Below are 18592 nucleotides of genomic sequence, written 5' to 3' on the forward strand. Positions count from 1 at the left end.
CCGGCGCCCGGGTCCGCGGGGCCGGGCCGCTCGCAGCTAGACAGCCCCTCTGGCCTTTGGGCGCGGCCTTGGCCAGACGTCGGTCCTTTTCCGTCCCGAGTTCGCTGGAGGTTCAGAGCCCAAGTGGAAGCCAGGCAGGTCCGCGCCCCGTCCTCTTTGTGAGTGTGCCCTTGAGATCGCTGCCCGATCTCTCTGGACCTGTTTCTTGTGGGCTAAAACAAGCCCATGGGGTGTGCGGACAGCTGCGCGAGCCGTGTGTAAGCAGTTAACAGCACAGTACCTTTCGTGTTTCTCTAACGCTTTTGCCATTTACGTACTTTTTCGTGCGCGCTCATGTTTAGTCTTCTAGAAGCAGGAGACTAGGTGGCATCGGCGTGAAGGGAAGAGGGTGGACAGCACAGCAGGACGGTGGAGCGCTTCATTTCTGGCCTCACAAGGATGGTGTGAGCAGAAATGGAGTCCACCATCGTGGAGGCACTTAAGAATTCTTGGGAAGGTTTCTTGGCCCAGTGGCCTTCCAGAGGCTGAATGTTGTGCTGAACCCAGACTCAAACCCTGACTTTGAGGGGACCAGGGAGGCCCTGGGAGGGCACTTATCCAGATGAGGCTGGCTGGGGAGGATAGTCCTTGGTGCAGGCACAAACTGCCTTAGAACTTGTCTGAGTGTCCTGTGCTCGGTAACCAGTCTCACTTACTGACTGTTGACATTTACTTTGTCCAGGAACAGGCCGGGCTCTTGCCATGGGACACTGTCGCCTCTGCCACGGAAAGTTTTCCTCACGAAGTCTCCGAAGCATCTCTGACAGAGCCTCTGGGGACAGCTCAGAGAAACCTTCCCCAGGAGACCGGGTCTTCATCAGGGACTTCCAGCACTTGTTGGGTGTGGCTGTGCACCAGGACTCATCCTTGTCCCAGTTTGTCTGCAAGAGCTGCCATGCCCAGTTCTACCAGTGCCACAGCCTCCTCAGGACCTTCTTACAGAGGGTCAACGTGTCCCCGACAGGCCAGCGAAAGTCTTGTGCAAAGTAGGCCCTTGTTGGATCATTCACGGGACACTCAGCACTCTATGTGCTGAGTAGTGTTAGTCTAAAGCCAGGGTGTCCTGTGGTAGGAGTGTCAGGGTGGGGTGGACAGGCTCTTCCCACTCTGCAGAAGCCAGTGTCAGCATCCATGGGACTGCTGGCAGATGAGATGGAGGTGCTGGGGGTGGCAAGGTTTACTTTGGGTCCTGAGCAGCTTTAGGGAAGGAGACAGGGCTCTTGGTAGAGACAGCTGGCGAGGCTTGAGACCTTTAGAGGCCCATAAACAAGGAGCTCTACAGGCCTTGGATTCCTTACAGCTGTACTGATCCTTTGCAGGGTCGGTGGTCAGCCCCCCACAGTCGCGGAGGAGGGAGTGTGTCTGGGTGAGTCTGGCCCTGGTATGGGAGCTCTGGGAGGGCTGTGGGTCGGCCAGCCCTGGGACTGACTTCCCTGTTGACTCTCCTCAGTGGATCTGATCACTTCGACTCCCCGGTGCCTGCATGGCTTAGTGGGGTGGGTGCACGGACATGCAGCCAGCTGTGGGGCCCTGCCCAGCCTTCAGAGAACACTGTCCTCCGAGTACTGTGGCATCATCCAGGCAGTGTGGGGCTGCAATCAGGGCCATGACTACACCATGGACACCGATTCCAGCTGCAGAGCCCTCTTGCTGGACAATGCATTGGCAGTCAAATGGCCGTGGGACAAGGAGGTGGCACCACGGCTCAACCAGAACCTGGAGCCAGACCCTGCTGGGGCTGCCCCCCAGCTCTCTCAAGGCAGAGGAACCATGGCTGGGGCTGAGACCAAGTTGCTGCCCAATGTGGATGCAGCCCCACCACCTTCAGATGGCAGCTTTGTGGGGCCCAGGCTAGGGCCCCCACCTCGGCCAAGCCTCCCTCCAAGTGAGGCCCCAGGTAGGAGGCGCCTTTGGCCTGGGGTAGAATAGAATTCCATATTCCTGAGTAGGGCAGGGTCTTCAACAGAGAAAGACTTGTCTCCACTTCCTGAGGATCAGCTGTGTGTGATGATCACAGGTGCTCACTGCTCTCTCAGCTTGCAGATGCTCAAAGCACTTGAGGGCACCAAGGGGCCACCAGCTGGTCCTATCTTCTCCAAAATAAGCTGGTCCTTCGTTTGTGCAAAGGCATGCACCTCTAGGGCCATTCTGTGGCTGGAAGGGACTAAGGAGAGAGAAGAATGGGGCCCTTGTCTGTAGGGTGTGGGGGACGAGAATGAGGCTGCTGCTCTGGGCCAGCTGCACGTCCTGCCCTAGGCATCAGCCAGCTGCCTGGTGACCCTGGTATGGGCCAGGGTAGAAGCTTCTCTGACAGGCTGAGGAGGGGAGACAGGCTGGACCCCACCTGCATATTGTGGGGTGGGTGCAGCTGCTCATGGGTATCATGTTAGAAAACCCAGGCCTGGCTCCATTGATCTTCCATGTGCATCTGTCCTTGTCCTTACAAGTACTCAGCTCGCCCCTGTGTGCAGGTTCACAGTGGGTCCTGCACTTGTGTAGCTGCCCAGGGGTTTAGCTAATAAAGGTGCACAGATGAGATTCCCCATCTGCAGGAAGGACCTCGGGGTGGAGTCCTTAGGATTAACTTACTTAGCTTTGTCAGTTGTGTGCATGAGATCTTTTGATAACCATCACCTTAAAAATTTCTCAAAATACATCATCCCCTCCAGAATGATGACCTGAGTCATCATCAGATGACCATCCCTGGGTTCCTCCTGTTTGGTGCCACTTTTCCCACTTGGTGGCACAGTGGGTTGGATGCTGTGCACAAGCTTTTGTGGGGGTTGGGCCAAGATGCGGCAGAATTTGAGGCCAAGGACTAACCCCAGGCCCACTTGTAAGGCAGGCTGTGTTGTCAGACTGGGCCTGCCTTGGTGGCAAGGCACTGTGTGCCCTTTTTGGTAACAGGAGTCTGTTCTTCGTTTCCCAGGGAAATTGGGTGAGAAGCTGGTTCCATCTTCAACTTCGGATGATCGGGTAAAAGACGAGTTCAGTGACCTTTCTGAGGGGTGAGAGAAGAGTGGGTTTAAATAGCCTAATATTTCTCTTCAAAAACCAGACTCAGCTATTCTCAGGATGCTAGCTGTGCCCAGGTCACCATGCTGGCCTCTGAGGTTGGGAGGAAAGGCAGCTCCTCGGTCCTGACTGGGGCTTCCTGGGTCCTGAAAGTACCCCTCTGGTGCCACAGCAGGGTAGCCCAGCCCAGGCAGAACCCCAGAGTCGGGTCCACCATGGCCACCGCTTGTCTTCTCTTTGAAGGCCTTGTGTTTGTGTCAGTTGCAGATATCTTTAGGCCGATGGCACTCGCTTCTGGCCCGGGGTGGTGGTGGTGGTGGTGATGGGACTTGAAGCAGATCTCACTCAGAAGGGCAGGGCAGTGTCAGGGTCTGTTGGCTCTGGAACAGGAGCCATCAGGGCTGGCATTTGCCACCCTCCATCTGCCCTGTGGCTTTGGCAGGATGCAGATGCACCATCACAAGTTGAGGGGACCAGGGGTGGCTCCCAGCACCCTCAAGCCTTCCTCTGTCCAGGCAGGTGGCAGCTTGTTGGGGCCACTGTGGGCTTGCCAGCCTAACTCAGTTTGCTGCCCAGCAAGGACCAAATAGCAGTTCCTGTTTTAGGGTGAAAGGTAGCAGATTTTTTTTTTTCCTTCACCTTGAGCATTGAAATGGCTGACCCTGTCAGCCTCAGATACTTGGTTCCTGTTGAGGTGATGACCTGCCCGGAAGCCCACTTCCTCTGAGTCTCCATTCCCACCTGACCCCATAGAAAGCTCTGTTCGGTTTGGATCCTGGCTATAAGCGGAAGTGCCGTGGGATGGGGTGGTTATCAGCTTGTTCAGTTTCAGTGACTGTGGCTTGTACTTTTGTTAGGAAGTGGGATTGGAGATTTGGTTCTGGTTGGGTCTGTTGCTCATTTCAGGGCAACCACTTCTGCTAAAAGTTCTCTCATCTTTCCTAGAGACTTCCCGAGTGAAGATGAAAATGGCAAGAAGCAAAATGCACAGTCTTCAGACGAGTCCTTTGAGCCTTACCCAGAAAAGAAGTAAGGATGCTGCTCTGCCTGTCACAGGCACATGGGGTCTGGAGGGGCATCACAGGAAAGCTTCGGGGTTGGTACTGTGGCGGTGAAACTGTGTGTCCAGGTCTGCTGGCCCAGCTCACTTGCTGTTGCTCCCTTGGCACGACCTCCTAAACCCAGTGACTGAGTGAGCTGGGAGGCCAGGTGGCAGAGCCACGAGGAGTCCATGCACAAAGTTCCCTTGGCTGCCACGCAGTGCTCTGGGTGGCTCAGAGCTTGCACCTGGTCACCATGACATGGCAGGCAGCCTTGTTGATGACTAGCTGCATTCCAGGGGAGTTCTGTGGTCTTCTGTTCTCAGGTCCCCTATCCTAACTGTTCTCCCCAGTGTCCACTCACCTCCAACTCACACTATCTTAAGGACAGCTAGCTACGGTCTACCTCCTTGTTACTGATGTGACTTTGCTTTGATCTTCTCTTTGCAGAGATTTCCGTTCTCACCAGTCAGATATAGGATCCTGGCAAAGAGGGCTAGTTTTCATTTGTGCATTGGTGTCCCTCTCCTCTCAATTTTGTGCCATGAAGGCTTACAATATGTGACAGCTAATTGATAACTTTGGTCATCAGACGCCCCTGAGCATTTCACAATCCTGAGAAATTAAGAGAGCAAGTCGCTTCGGGTGCTGTGCTGTCTACCACAAAAATCCTGCAATTGAGATTGAGAAGTGAGCTTGGCTTCCCCTACTCATTTGGGGAGGGGCAGGAGGAAGGTGGGCAGGAGATGAGGCCTGTTCCCAGGGTGCAGGGCTGGGTGCCGGCTGGGGTTGCTGTGAGTAGGTGACCACTGCAGGCTGAATGTGTGTGTCTGCTGTTTGCTGCTAGCAGTCAAAAGCGACTGAGGTGGCAGTGCTGGCATCCAGAGCTGGGATAGGAGGGCCAGTTGGGTCCCCTTTCCAGGGACAGGCTGGAGGGTGATCTGCTGAGCCCCTGATGCCAAGGAGGATGGATGAATTACTCTGCTGAATTACTCACTGGTCCCTTTGGAACCTCAGAAGCACGGATAGATATGTGTTTGCTTTTTTTAAAATTATATTTCACACAAGGTCTTACTAAGTTTCCCAGGCTGGGCTGGAACTTATAATACTCCTGCCTGAGCCACCCAAGTAGTTATTATATAGACATGTGCTTTGGACTAGGACCTATGAGCTTTAAGAGGCTTCTTGTGAAAGGGTTACTTTAGTAGAAACTGCACTCTGCAGGAGGTAACACCATTAGTCGTGGACACAGGCCTCTGTTGACTGAGATGTGCACTGACCTGGAGGCCACTGGGTCCCTCAGTACTATAGCAAGTCCCAGCTGGGAACTTGGAAGGACAAGGCCCTGAATAGCACCCCAGCCTGTGTCCTTTTCAGTCTTCTTTCTCCAACTCCAGCCAGTCTCAGCAGACAGGGAGCCTTCTGTGTGTGATGTGTTGGTCTGAGCACCTTGCTATTAGCCAGAGGTGAAAACGTGGGCCTGCACTTTGAAGGAGCAGGACAGCCAGGCGGGGGGAGCAGGTGGTGAGTGCCACTGTTAACACTCAGCACAGGGACTGCAGGTTCCCTGGAACCTCTCGTTCAAGTAGTACATGGTCTTGTGTGGAGGAGTTGGCCAGTTCCTGACAGAAGAGGACATGCCAGGAGGGGACAGTGGACACTTACCAGACATGGAGAGGAGGAACAGCATGCATGTTACCCAAGAGATTGTTCTTAGTATGCTTTGAGGAGGATGACAGTTCCTTAGATATTAGCCTTAAATTACTTCAACCACCTTTAAGTGTATAGATATTCACAGCGTTACTGTTACCACTGCAGACATACGTAAGTGGAATCCCACAGTATTTGCCCTTTCCCAGCGGGCTTCTTGGCACAGTGCCTTAGAGTTCAATATTGTAGCAGGTGTCAGAATTTCATTCCTTTTTCTGGCTGAATACTGCTCCATTGCATGGATATGTACACCACGTTTGGTTGATCCATTCTTTTGTGGATTGGGATTGCATCTGTCTTTGGCTCTTGTGAATGTGATAGTATAGTGCTGTACATGCACAAGTCCCTTTTTGACTCTTGATATGTGTACTTCAACATGGAATTGTAAGCTGAGCCTGGAATCCCAGCTGCTCCGTAAGGTAAAGTGAGAAGATCACAATTGGAGGCCAGCCTGGGCAACACGGAGGCCCTGTTTCCTAAAAAAGGCGGGGGAGGGGTGTCACAGCTTACATGGTAATTTTATGTTTCACTAACTGGGAAACCACTGTTCTGTTTCCCATGAGGTTGACTATTTTACTTTCCCACCGACAGTGCAAAAGGATTCTACCTCTACCAGTATTACCCCTGCCCCCCGGTACCGGTGATTGAACTGGGGACCTTGCAATTGCGAGACAGGTGGTAGAGCCCCTAAGCTAAATCCCTGGCCCAGCATTACTTGGTTTGTTAGCTGTTACTCTGGTGCTGCCTCCTCACTGTGATCTGCAGGTGTTTAATGACTGAAGACAGTGAGCTTCTCTCCCCTTGTGATTACTGGCCGTTGGCCGTCTGTAGATCTGCTTTGAAAAGTTAGGCAGGAGGATCCCATTGGGCAGTTTAACAACTCAGCACAAACCTGTTTCAAAATAAAATTTTAAGAAAGGTTGGTGGTGATGTACCTCAGCACAAAGGCTCTGGGTTCAATATGCATACAAAACAACACTCCTATAATGCAATAGCAAAAAGCCAACTCAATTTAAAAATGGACAAAATACTCCCCAGCAAGTGTGAGGCCCTGGGTTCGATTCTCGGTACCAAAAAAGAAAAGTGTCGGGGGGCGTGGACAAAATCAGTCAGGTGTGGTGGTGCAAGCCTGTAATCCCAGCACTTGGAAGGCTGCCAGTTGAATCCCAGCCTGGTCCAATCAGTGTCTCAGTTGAGACCATGTCTCAAAATTTAAAAATTAAACTAAAAGCTCATTGTGAATGCCCTGGGTTTGATCCTCCATGTTAGGATAAAAGACTTGCTCTCAGGCACAGTGGCACTCGCCTTTAACCCTAGCAACTCAGGAGGCTGAGGCAGGAGGAGTGCACATTCCAGGCTAGTATGGGAAACTTGTTTCAAAATAAAAGGGGCAGAAAATGTAGCTCAGGTAGAGTGCCCTTCAATTCAACCTAGCCCTAATACCACCAAACAGCAAAAAGAACCTCACTAACTCTTCCAAGTAGATCTGCAGGTGGCCAATGGCTGAAAACCATAAGGGGAGAGAAGCTCACTGTCACCAGTCATTAAACATCTGCAGATCAGTGAGGAGGTAGCACCAGAGTAACGGCTAACAAAACCAGGTAATGCTGGTAGAGGGAGAACCTTTTTGCGCTGTTGATGGCAAAGAAGGATAGTGCATCCTTGTGGGAAACACAACAGTGGTTTCCCAGTAAGTGAAACATAAAATTACCACATAATCTGTGACCTTTTTGAGGGGGGCCTCTGTGTTGCCCAGGCTGGCCTCCAACTGTGGTTCTCCTGCCTTACATTACAGGTGTGTGCCACCATGCCTTGCTGTATTGTGTTAAGTCAGGTCTCATGAAGTCGCCCCAGCTGTTATGGAGCCTCAGTTCTCTTGCCTCAGACTCATGAGCAGATGGTCTATAGACATGCATTGTGCCCAGCCGGAGCAGTTTTTCTGTGTTCGAGATCGCAAACCCTTTCCAGATGTGTGGTTTACAGTATTTTCTCCTATAGATTCTTTTCACTATTTTGGTGGTGTTGCCGTGTGTCTTGGTTACTTTTCTTGTTGCTGAGACGAAATACCCAACACCCACAAATTAAGGGAGGAAAGTTTTATTTAGCTCAGTTTGTAGAGGTTTCAGTTCACAGTTGGCTGGCTCTAGGGCAGGGTGGCATGGTAGACAGGAATTGCAGAGGAGAAACAGTTCGTGGTGGGCAGAAGGTAGCAAAGCAAGCAAGCAAGGGACCCCAGCAGCTTCTTTCTGCCCCTTTTATACTTTAGGATACTGGGATTAAGGCAGTGCCAAACCAATTAGTAGGCTCATTTAGTAATCACACACCCTTAATCCCAGCATCACACACTCTAGATTCAGCCACCTCCAAAAAGCCCTACCTATGACTGCATGGGGCTGGGCTTTGGGGGACATCTAGACACAAGCCATAACAACACACCAACTCTGATAAAATCAATTTTATTTTTTTTTCTTTTTGTTTCCTGTAAGTTTGATGCCATAGTTAAGGAATTACTGCCAAATCCAATGTCATGCAGATTTGTCCCTTGTTTTCTTACAAGAGTTTTAGAGGATTAGCTTTTAGATTTAGGTCATTTAATTTTTGTGGATCTGTTGGGTGGTAGCCCAACTTGGTTCTTTTGCATGTGAATGTCATCTTCCCGGATCCATCTCAAGAGGTTGTGCTCTCCCCTGCGTGGTCTTGGAGCCCTTGTTGAGCATCAGTGGACTATATGAGCATTTGTGGTTTTATTTCCATCTGATTGGTCCATGTGACTTTGTACTTAATACCAGCAACACAGTTTTGACTAGAATACCTGTGGAGTAAGTTTGAGAAACAGTTTGAGTTCTCCAACTTGGGCTTTTTGTCTCTCTTTTTTTTTTTTAATTTGGCACCAGGGATCAAACTTGGGTCCTTGTGCTCATGAGGCAGGCAGTGGCACCACTGAGCTAAATTCCTGGCCCTTGGGCTTTTTGTCTTAATGTATATCTCAGTCTAATCGCAGTCTTCTTGCCTCAGCCTCCCAAATGCTGGCATTATAGGCATGTACTACACCCCACCCACCCACACACATACCATTTATTTTGGTGGTACTGGGGATTAAACCAGAGGCACTCTACCACTGAACTATATCCCCAGGACCCTCTCTCCTGCTTTGAGACAGGGTCTTGCTATGTAGTTCATTTTGGCCTTGAGCTTACTATTTAGCCCAGGCTTTTCCTTACAGTTGCAATTTTTCTCCAGCCTCTAGAGTGCTGGAATTGCAGGTAGCAGCTATCACACATGGTCACAGGCCTTCCCCCTTTGTGAAGCATGGTCACCCTGTTACCCAGGCCTCAAATTAACGGTCCCCCTACTGCAACCTCCTGAGTAGCAGGAATTACAGGCATGTGCTGCTACACCTGACTTCAAAAAACTTGTAAATGTTTTTTTGCCGGTCTGGGTTCTGAATCCAGGGTCTGTATGCTTGGCAAGCACTCCACCTTTCTGTGTCCTAGCCCTCCATTTGGGTTTCTGATCAGGACCAGTGAATCTGTACAGGGCTTGGGGGCAATATTTCCATTTTCACATTGTGTTATCTGTAAACCCCGGGCTTTCTGCTGTCTAGCTTTTCTCAGCATTGTGTTGTCATTTTCAATGAGTAAGCCTTTAGTCTTTGGTTAATTTTATCCCTAAATATTTTATTCTTGCTGATGCTATTGCAGATGAATTGCTTTCTTAATTTCCTATTTGGACCATTCATTGTTAATGTATAGAAATAGGTTTTGTGTGTTTTTATTTTAATTTACTTACTTACTTTTGAGATCTTGCTTTGTAGTTCAGGCTGGCCTGGAATTCAGTGATCCTGCTGCCTCAGTCCCCCAAGTGCCAAGATTATAGGCAGTGCACCACCACACCCGGTTTATGTGTTGATTTTTGTATCCTCCAACTTTGCTGGATCCTTTTGTGTGTACTGCTGAGCTAGCCCCCAGCCCTCTGTTCCTCACTAACTTGTTCTTTAATGGCAGGATGCTGTAGTCAAGCCTTGCTGGTATGGTGGCTATCAAAGCTAGTATTAAGTTTATCTCCATGGTAACAGCACTGAGTTAATTTTTGTAGTGCTGGGGATTGAATCCCAGGACCTCGCGTATGCTAGGCAAATGCTCTACCACTGGACCATGTTCCCAGCTCTGTTATTTTTGTCTGTGGTTTTCTGCATATACAGTCATACAGTCTATTTCTCTAAATCTTTTCTTGCTGAATTGTCAACAAGAACCTCCAGTAATATGTTGAAAAACAGTGGTGAAAGTGGCATCCTTGTTCTTATTTATTTTTTTATTTTGTGTTGGGTATTAAATTTAGGACCTTGCGCTTGTGAGGCAGGCGACGGCACCACTGAGCTAAATCCCGGCCCCACCTTGTTCTGTTCTTGACCTTAATGCTTTTAGTCCTTCGGCACTGAGCACAATGTCTGTTGCAGGTTTCCGTGTGGGTTGTCTTGTCAAGGAAGTTCCCTAGTGGTACTGACAGAGTCCTTTCATGTTGGTGGCCAAAAGGAGAAACAAATGTACGGATCTCCTTTCACCTGGTGTGCAGGTGCAGCCTGCACCACCTCACATTTTGGGACAGGTCCCTTACTGCACTCTGGCCTGGCCACACAGATCTGTAGCACAGCTGCTTCAGTGTGGGGGGCCAAGTGTCCACATGCTGCTCCCCTCCCCGCATTGATGGCACTCCTCTTCCTCAGCTCTGCCCTGGTTGCAGAGAGGAAGTGCTAGGCTCTCTTCTAGTGGGAGGTGGTCTGGGAAAAGACTGACTCCAGAGCTTCCCCACTCTGCCATTTTTCATAAGGTCTCCAGACAGCATTTGGTGCCGAGAGAAGTGATCCAGCTTCTTCCTGGGCAGCCACTGAGGGGTTACTGTGAGCCCCACACTCAGCGCTGTGCCCTAGGCTGCCCCCGCCCCCACAGTGGCTGCTGCAGGGGCAGCTGAGGGCCACACAATTCACAAAGAGCTTGAGAAATCCCAGGTGCTTGAAGTGGGGTGCAGAGATGAGAACTGTGGAGATCAGAAACATCATTGAATTGGGTGGGTGCCTCTTTCCTATTTCAGGATCTCTGGGAAGAAGAGTGAAAGCAAAGAGGCCAAGAAGACCGAAGAACCAAAAATGCGAAAAAAGCCTGGGCCCAAGCCTGGATGGAAGAAAAAGCTCCGCTGTGAGAGGTGAGGGGGCTACTGGGCGGGTGGCCTGGGCACTGGGGCAGCACCTCCACACATGCTGTCTTGCAGGGAGGAGCTACCCACCATATACAAGTGTCCTTACCAGGGCTGCACAGCCGTGTACCGCGGGGCCGATGGCATGAAGGTGAGCAGCGGGCGCTTTGCAGGCCATCAGTGTGAATGCAGGCAGGTGGCAAGAACTGGTGCTGGCCCAGGATTCACATGATCCTAGGCTGATGGAGATTTCAGCCACGGCCACAGCTGTCCCAGGGGCTGGGGAGCCAACCTCCACTCGAGATGCTCCCTGTGGGCCCTGCAGTCTCCAGATGAGGCTTTAAGGAGCCCGTTGAGGCAGTGGTAGAGCACCGGCCTGTCTCATGTGAGGGTTAGGGTTAGGTCACCAGGACTGCAGAGGAGGCAGGGCCTGGTGAGGAGTGGGACCTGCCCTTCTAGGAGGACACCTACCAGGCCCTAGGCGGGTGGGGCCTGGTCCAGACACAGCAGTGTGTGTCTCCTTCCTGTCCTCCTGCAGAAGCACATCAAGGAGCATCATGAGGAGGTTCGGGAAAGGCCCTGTCCCCACCCTGGCTGTAACAAGGTGTTCATGATTGACCGCTACCTGCAACGCCACGTGAAACTTATCCACACAGGTGCCTGTGCTTCCCAGGGAGACCCCAAGGCCCAGCCCGAGGGGGTGGCAGCGGACCCGGCATGTCCAGCCCTGGGGAACACCCACTCCACCACCCATACACCTTGCTCCAGAAGCAGGGTTGGACGGGCTGGATCCTGTCAGGGGGCCTGAGCCTGCGTCTCAGCAGATAAGCTTGGGTGCTCCTACATTGTGGGGAAGGGAGGTGCATCCTTGCATAGGTACAACCCAGCTGCCCTGTGGTGGATGGGTAGACATCCTCCCAGGAGCAGTCTTTTCTGCAAGACCTGAAGTTTCAGATGGATAGAATTCCGGGTGCCCTTCCATGTTTAAAAATAGCTGGGTTTGGTGGTACACACCTATAATCCCAGTTCTTAGGAAGCTCAGGCAGGATTGCTTTGAGTTCAAGGCCAGCCCAAACTACACATTGAGACCCTGTCTCAAAAAGTCAAACAATATTTTCCATACTATAAAAACTGGCATGCATTGTAGAAATGGTGAAAAATAAGCACAGCACACAGGTCTGTCGGTGCCTCTTGGTCGTCCTGCTGTCCACCCTGGAGGGTTTGCTCTTCTAGCTCTTCCTCTGCATGTCATTGCCTAGGCCCTGTGTCTCCGTTCAGTCCCACCACATGTCCCAGGCCCAGCACGCTCAGTCCTCCCACACTTGTTCTGTTCCTGTCCTTCCAGCTGAAAGGCCGAGCGCTGTACACAACTTACTACCGTGGAGCCTTTCCCTGTCGGGACTGGTTCTATTACTGCATCACGTACCTGGGGGTTTCACAGTGAAGTCAGCTGTGGGACATTTTCCTGTAACAGACACTTCCGGTACTTCCAAGTTTTTGCTCTCCGCTTCCTGACTGTCCTCATGCAGGAATTTCTCTAGGTCATGTTTATCACGCCAGCTTTCTAAAGAGGTTACACTACAGTGCAAAACCATTGCATGGAAAGCTACTTCAGGTACCATGGATGTTGGTGCCAAGGGTGTGGCTGTTGGCTTTGCTGAGGGCGAGGTGTGCTTCCTGACATGGAGATGTCACCCTCCCACCAGCAGGCTCTCCACCCCAAAGCGGCCAGAAAGTTGCTATGAGGATCAGTATTATCTAAACCTTTCAATTTGGGCTCTGTCTTGATTTTACTTTCAGATATACAGCACTGATGGAGAAGACCTAGTCAGCCAACAATATTTTTAGGCAATTTAGAAGTCTTTATTAATAGAATGCTTGACCCAGTCTTATTTGTACTAAACCTGGGTATAGAGGCTCCTTGCTGGGGCCCAGGTCTCAGACTACTTCCTGATGCTCAGTGAGACTGCTGTTCCTCCAGGGTTGGTGTGGGTGTTGGGCTCACTCCCACTCTGTCCCCAGAGGTGCGCAACTATATCTGTGATGAGTGTGGGCAGACCTTCAAGCAGCGGAAGCACCTTCTTGTCCATCAGATGCGCCACTCAGGAGCCAAACCTTTGCAGTAAGTGTGGGCAGGACACCTCCCAGGGCTGGGACACGAGGTAGCCCTCCTCACTACCTCTGTCCCACAGGTGTGAGGTCTGTGGCTTCCAGTGCAGGCAGCGGGCATCCCTCAAGTACCACATGACCAAGCACAAGGCAGAGACTGAGCTGGACTTCGCCTGTGATCAGTGTGGCCGACGGTTTGAGAAGGCGCACAACCTCAATGTACACATGTCCATGGTCCACCCTCTGACACAGACCCAAGACAAGGCCCTGCCCTTGGAAGCAGAGGCCCCTCCTGGAGCCCGGAGCCCTTCTGGGACCACGGAGGGCCAGGCGGTGAAGCCAGAGCCTACCTGAGGACTGCCGGTGGGCCAGCAGGCAGGTCAGGCACCGTGAACTCAGGCGGGATGTGGGGTTTCTCTATTGCTTGCTCCTTGGAGCCCAGGGTGCACCCACTCCATGGGGCAGGTGGGTGTGCTGTGTACTCCATAGTTGCCTCTCTCTCCTCTGCCTTGGGACCAGCTGTTTCTTTTCCTACAACCCTGAGCAACTTGGGGCCAGACACAGATTATGAATAATTGATTCCTTTTCCCAATTAAAGCAATCAAGGAGGTTTATAATCCACTTTTTAGTGCAACATGAGCTCCTTGTGATCCCTATAATAAATTATTTACAAAGGAGGTAGGTTGGTGCACTGAGACAGGTCCCATCAGAAAAGACGGGGTTCTTGGTACAGGTCTGCATTGGTCATAGTCTGGCACCTGTGCAGGAGGGCACCTGTCACCTCTGGGTCGTAGTCTGCATGGCCAGCCAGCAGCTGTGAGAGAGAATGCTGCTCAGCCACAGCTGCTGGGACCCCCTCAGGGAATCCCTGCCACACTCACTGCACAGGAGAGGCCTGGCGGCTGTGGCTGTACAGCTGTAACCCCACTACAGGGGAGGGTGCTCTGGTTACCTCTGCCATGCCTGAGAAGCTCTCTTGTGGGCACTGAGGTATAAACTGCAGCAGAAAGAGACGTGCCTCTGTTATCAGTTCTACAGGGCTGCGCTGGGGAGAAGATGGGTGGTTACAGGTCAGGGCCAGAAGCCTCCTTCCTCAGCAGGAGCTGCCCCAGGCTGGGCACTCACGTGTGGCAGAGGCTGGCCCTGCAGCTGTAGGCCGGTACTAGTCAAGGCCGACACTGTGGTGGTCTCCCCTCCCACGAAGAGCTGGACCAGCTGGAGGTACATGTCGACGGCAATACGCAGAAAGCCCACGTCCCTGACAGTAGCAGCCTCATCAAAGTGGGGGAGGAGCCTGGGGACAGGGACAGTGTAACAGCAAGGCCCCAAGCACTTGGGGACTCACTGGTTGGGCAGCACAGATGCCCACCCCTCCAAGGGCAAGTCCACACCCAGCCCATGACTCATCTAAGTCCCTCACTGGGCAGCTGGAAGGTGGTCACCTGTAGAAAGCAAAGGGCAGCAGCCTGGTGAGCTGATCCGGGGCCAAGCGGAGGAGGTGACCCAACCCAGCATCTGCAATGTGGGGGGGCTCGATTAGTTCTGCCAGGGACCTGAGGGTGCTGAGGTCTGTGTGGTGACAGCATGGGGTGTGTCCCATGCTCAAGACTCCCATTAGCTGCTAGGAAGATGGAGGTGACATCCTGCGGGAAGGTAGAGGCCAGAGTTGGGCACACTGGACACCCCACAGTGTGCATATGGACCTGGCCCTCTTGGTTCTCCAGGGGGTTCTGTTGTGTTAAATGGGCAGGCACTGAATGTTCCCATCTAAACTACAGCTTATAAACCTAGAAAGTTGAGTGCACAATTGAGGCTTGTAAAGCAAGGCCCTGGGAGGATTTTCCCTCTTTCTGTGTTCCTGGGGACCTTACCCCAAGGCCTCACATGTGCCCGGCAAGCTTTCCTCTGAGGCTTGTGCCTCCACCTGAAAGTTACTCCTAAAGGGAGTGACAGTCACCGTCCACACACCCCTTACATCAGACTTTATATGGCTTCTTACCTGCTTCTGTCAGCTGGAAAAGCCTCAGCCAGGGCAGTTTTCTCCTCTGCATACAGGCTAGGACCTCAACACACACCTCCATGGCCTTCAGGGAGTCAGCTATGGCCTGTGACCCACAGAAGAAAAGCAGCGAGAGAGGTCTGAACCCAGACACTGATCTATGTTCTCAGCTCCCCCTATTTCTTTAAAATATTTTTCTTTTGAGATAGGCTTTTGCTAAGTTGCCCTGGCAGTACTTGAACTGCCTCATCCTCCCAGACTGCTGGGAGATTACCAGTGTATACCACCACCAAAGTCTAAAGACTTAATGACAACCTACAGAAGGTGTCATGCTGGGCTCTCTAGACAGTGAGGCTCAGGTTAAAGGGGCAACCGGGCCCCTCAGGTGCATACACCCAGGTCACTGCACCAAGCTCTGAAATGAGACCTCCCGAGGGAGCTGCACACTGGACACAGCCTGTGCGATGCCCACCTCTAGGTGAGTGGGCCCGGCTCGCAGCCCAGCAGCCTGACCCACCTGATGGGGATCAAGGTTTGACTCAGCTGAGGGGTCTTGACTTACGCTTGGGGACAGGTGTGATGACAGCAAGCTGAGCAAGGAGAAGAAAAAGAGGGGTGCCAAGAGCTGTGGAGGAAACAGGCAGTTACTGCATGAGGACCTGCGCCCAGTCCCAGTGAGTCCAGCGGATCCTCAGCGCCACCTCCCCAGGCTGTGTGAAGCGGGAGTCTTCCAGGAGGAAGACGAGCATGGCCACTTGTGGAGAGCTCACTTGGAACAAATTACTGCTCCCACTGAGAAGAGTGGGTGGCGCGGGTGGCCCGGCAAGCTTCCGCTCAAGACAACCCTCACTAGGACTAGGACCTGGCTGCAGCCACAGGAACTGCTGCTGACAAAGCCTGAACGTGAGTGCAGACACGGTGTGTTCCAGTGACAGACCCTGGCTTGGCTGACGTGGGGACCTGTGCTCGGCAGTCAGGGCTGTCCCATCTTGCTTTGTGTTCACTAGTCCCACCTTCTGTTCGCTGCCTTTTCCTCAGGAAGTCCTGGCCTTCTCTGCACATGCTGCCCTGGGACCCTCAGTAAGACTTGGGGGCTGTGCAGTCAGGCTCCTGAGGGCCAGGGCATAGGCTGGTATCCCTTCCTGGGTGGGAGTAGCCCCATCCTTGTGCTCTGACGTACACGTGCTGCCTCACAGCCCTGGTGTGCAGGGCAAGGTGAAGCACCAGCCGCTGGCTCAACAGACCAAAGACCCAACATGCTATAAACTCACTTCTTCCCACTGAACATTCAACCTCACGTCTGCTCTTGGAAAAGAAAAGCCATTAGGAAAACAGAAAAGCACTGACTGAAGCTGGCTTGCTAAGCAAAGGATGAATGCCTTGCCTCCTCTCTCTGGAAGTCCAGCTTCTTCAGCAGGCTCCTTGCATTGTCCTTCCTCACTCTTTGGACTGCAAAATGCAGTGCAGCAGCAGAGATCCAGGCCGGGGTCGGGGCGAGAGAAGTTGAGTCTAGGGAGAGGAAGCTGGGACGCAAGAACATACTGCAAGGCTTTGGAGATACTTCACAGGAACTGACTCCTCCCTTGCCTGCCGCTGGCCTTGCACAGGTCCGTGTCGGCAGCAGGAGGCCCTTCAGTAGAGGGGCCTCCTCATGAACCCTGGCTCTGCATGAGGATATGGTAGGCGCTGTGACATCCTGCATTAGGGCAGGGCCTTACCTTACCCTGTGCTCTTGAGAGCAGGATCAGGCCTAGGACAGTGGACAAAAGGGATGCAGCCCTTCCATGTGTGGTGTGCCCTTTTCCAGCAGGGTAAGAGCTGGGCGAAATACTAATGAAATAGATCTCGGGTTTAAGAAACTAACTAATCTGATCTGTCTCCCACATTCCCTTTGCTGAGGTTTTAGGTAACCCTGGCTCTTGGGGGATCCAGAGGCATCAGGGATTGAAACCCAAGAAAGGCATTCTTGGTGGTCAGAACACATTCCCAAGCGATTGCTGGTGTCACCGTGGGGGGGTGGTGCTGAGGCCTGGCACCCTGACGCTAATGCCACCTGTCCTGGGCCCTGTGTTAGACCTGAGACCAGGACAGGCTGAGCTGGAGTCAGAGCTATGGAAACCAGTCTGCACAAGCACTTGTGAGCTCGGCCCTCCCCCGTATGGAGATCGGCTGCAGCACCAGACACCCACACAAATAGTCCAGCCTTGAGCAGCCCGGGCTCCAGAATGCCCTACTTCCAACACTCACCTGTGGGCAAACTGCCCAGCCTCCTGCAGCCTCTGCAGCTCGTGGGGCAGCCCGCCCTGGCAGCACTTTTGCCACTGACCGCACAGCACCGGCTCCAGGCTTGACCACCACGACTTATAGAAGAAAAAAAGTCACTGGGAAATGGGTTAGGGCAGCTGTGGACCAGCTCCAGCTGCCATGACCAGGAAGGACTGGATGAGAAAGGCCACCCATGGCCAACAAAAATAGCCCTCGCAGGCCAGCATCTCCTGAGGGCCTTACATAGCTTATGTTCCATCACTTTATAGTGTCTTCCTGACCTCATCTGAGGTTCGAAACAATTCTGTAGAGTATTCTTATTCCCTAGGATGGGGCAAGGAAGGGTCCTGCCTGGTGAAATGCCTGCCGTGGAGACAAGCACCCTGTATCCTGGGTGAGCCCGCCCAGGCCCCATGCATACTTCGCCACTTCTACAGTGATTCTACCAAGGGGCCACCCACTGGACCTGGCCACTCTCCTCACACACGGGCCCTGGACATGAGGCAGGAGCGCAGGAAGTGGGCAGACAGCACACTCCTGACACATGGCTGCTCCTAGAGGGAGCGAGACCACTGCCACGCAGCCCTCAGGGCTCTGGCATCTGTCGCAAGGACAGAGAGACAGATGGGTGGAGGATGTGCCCTCACTGTAGCACACACGTCACAGCTGCCCCATTTCTCCCACACACTGATGAAAGATCAGGGAAACGGAGACTGGCCACCAGCCCCTCATGCAGTGTGTGCGGGTTAGCCAGGCCTACCAGTGCCGAGGTCACCATCAGAGGGCATCTGGCCTGGCACTTGGCCAGGGTAAGGTTGGCAGTCAATGAGGGGTCCAGGCTGCGCGAGCAGGCGTTCAGGAGCCCCTGTGGCCGGGAACATGAGTATGAGTGGTTTCAGTGCCAGGTGCCTATACCAGCTGGGTTTTACCCCACGGGGATCTGGGGAGGCCCACAGGGTGCCAGGGAGATGGTTACCCTAAAGAAGTGGGCAGTGATGTCGTGGGTCAGGCTTAGGGCACCACCATGGTTGCAGAAGTTTCTCTGTGAAGCAGATCAGCAAGGCCGTGATGAGGGGCCCGGCAGGGTGAGGGGTGAGCCAGCAGCAGTGTGCTCCAGGGTTCCAGAAGCTCCGCCAGAGATAGGCAGCCACCAGGAACACTTGGCCTCCAGCCCTGACCAGAGCTGCTGAGCCCACGGCCTCCCCACCCCACCCTCCCGCCCACA

At 52.9% G+C, this 18592-nt stretch overlaps 2 protein-coding genes across 4 annotated transcripts in view; one reads left to right on the forward strand and one right to left on the reverse strand.

Annotated features, from left to right (window-relative positions):
* The first annotated feature begins 697 nt into the window (after positions 1–697).
* Znf276 (zinc finger protein 276) lies at positions 698–13769 on the forward strand. 3 transcript variants are annotated; one of them, XM_033758044.1, is made up of 11 exons: positions 698–1025; positions 1359–1405; positions 1490–1936; positions 2969–3047; positions 4000–4083; positions 10893–11003; positions 11070–11145; positions 11533–11650; positions 12340–12477; positions 13017–13116; positions 13187–13769. In XM_033758044.1, the coding sequence occupies exons 1-11, from the start codon at positions 742–744 to the stop codon at positions 13455–13457; spliced, it is 1755 nt and encodes a 584-aa protein (XP_033613935.1). In that variant the 5' UTR covers positions 698–741; the 3' UTR covers positions 13458–13769. The 3 variants fall into 3 exon arrangements, with proteins under 3 accessions (XP_033613935.1, XP_010625895.1, XP_010625894.1); XM_010627593.3 differs by lacking the exon at positions 1490–1936 and having other exon boundaries at positions 700–1025; positions 13187–13765; XM_010627592.3 differs by lacking the exon at positions 12340–12477 and having other exon boundaries at positions 700–1025; positions 13187–13764.
* Positions 13770–13793: 24 nt separating this feature from the next.
* Positions 13794–18592, reverse strand: part of Fanca (FA complementation group A) — a 47879-nt gene continuing 43080 nt past the window's right edge. The window contains exons 34-43 of the mRNA XM_019207956.2: positions 18344–18409; positions 18128–18232; positions 17350–17462; positions 16487–16625; positions 15665–15727; positions 15103–15208; positions 14546–14618; positions 14229–14397; positions 14056–14148; positions 13794–13917 (exon numbers count right to left, since the gene is read on the reverse strand). Of these exons, the coding sequence (XP_019063501.2) occupies positions 13810–13917; positions 14056–14148; positions 14229–14397; positions 14546–14618; positions 15103–15208; positions 15665–15727; positions 16487–16625; positions 17350–17462; positions 18128–18232; positions 18344–18409 (1035 nt within the window). The 3' untranslated portion in view covers positions 13794–13809. The remainder of the gene's footprint in view (positions 13918–14055; positions 14149–14228; positions 14398–14545; positions 14619–15102; positions 15209–15664; positions 15728–16486; positions 16626–17349; positions 17463–18127; positions 18233–18343; positions 18410–18592) is intronic.

Source organism: Fukomys damarensis, unplaced genomic scaffold (genome assembly GCF_012274545.1).
Source record: "Fukomys damarensis isolate Sample0158 unplaced genomic scaffold, DMR_v1.0_HiC HiC_scaffold_32, whole genome shotgun sequence".
NCBI lineage: Eukaryota > Metazoa > Chordata > Mammalia > Rodentia > Bathyergidae > Fukomys > Fukomys damarensis.

What these genes read in the sequence shown, in the direction of transcription:
- Znf276 (XM_033758044.1), top strand. Translation starts at nt 742, where the DNA reads ATGGGACACTGTCGCCTCTGCCACGGAAAGTTTTCCTCACGAAGTCTC. An exon ending in TTCAGTGACCTTTCTGAGGG is followed by an intron (nt 3,048 to 3,999) that starts GTGAGAGAAGAG and finishes CATCTTTCCTAG; the next exon opens with AGACTTCCCGAGTGAAGATG. An exon ending in TCAGGAGCCAAACCTTTGCA is followed by an intron (nt 13,117 to 13,186) that starts GTAAGTGTGGGC and finishes TCTGTCCCACAG; the next exon opens with GTGTGAGGTCTGTGGCTTCC.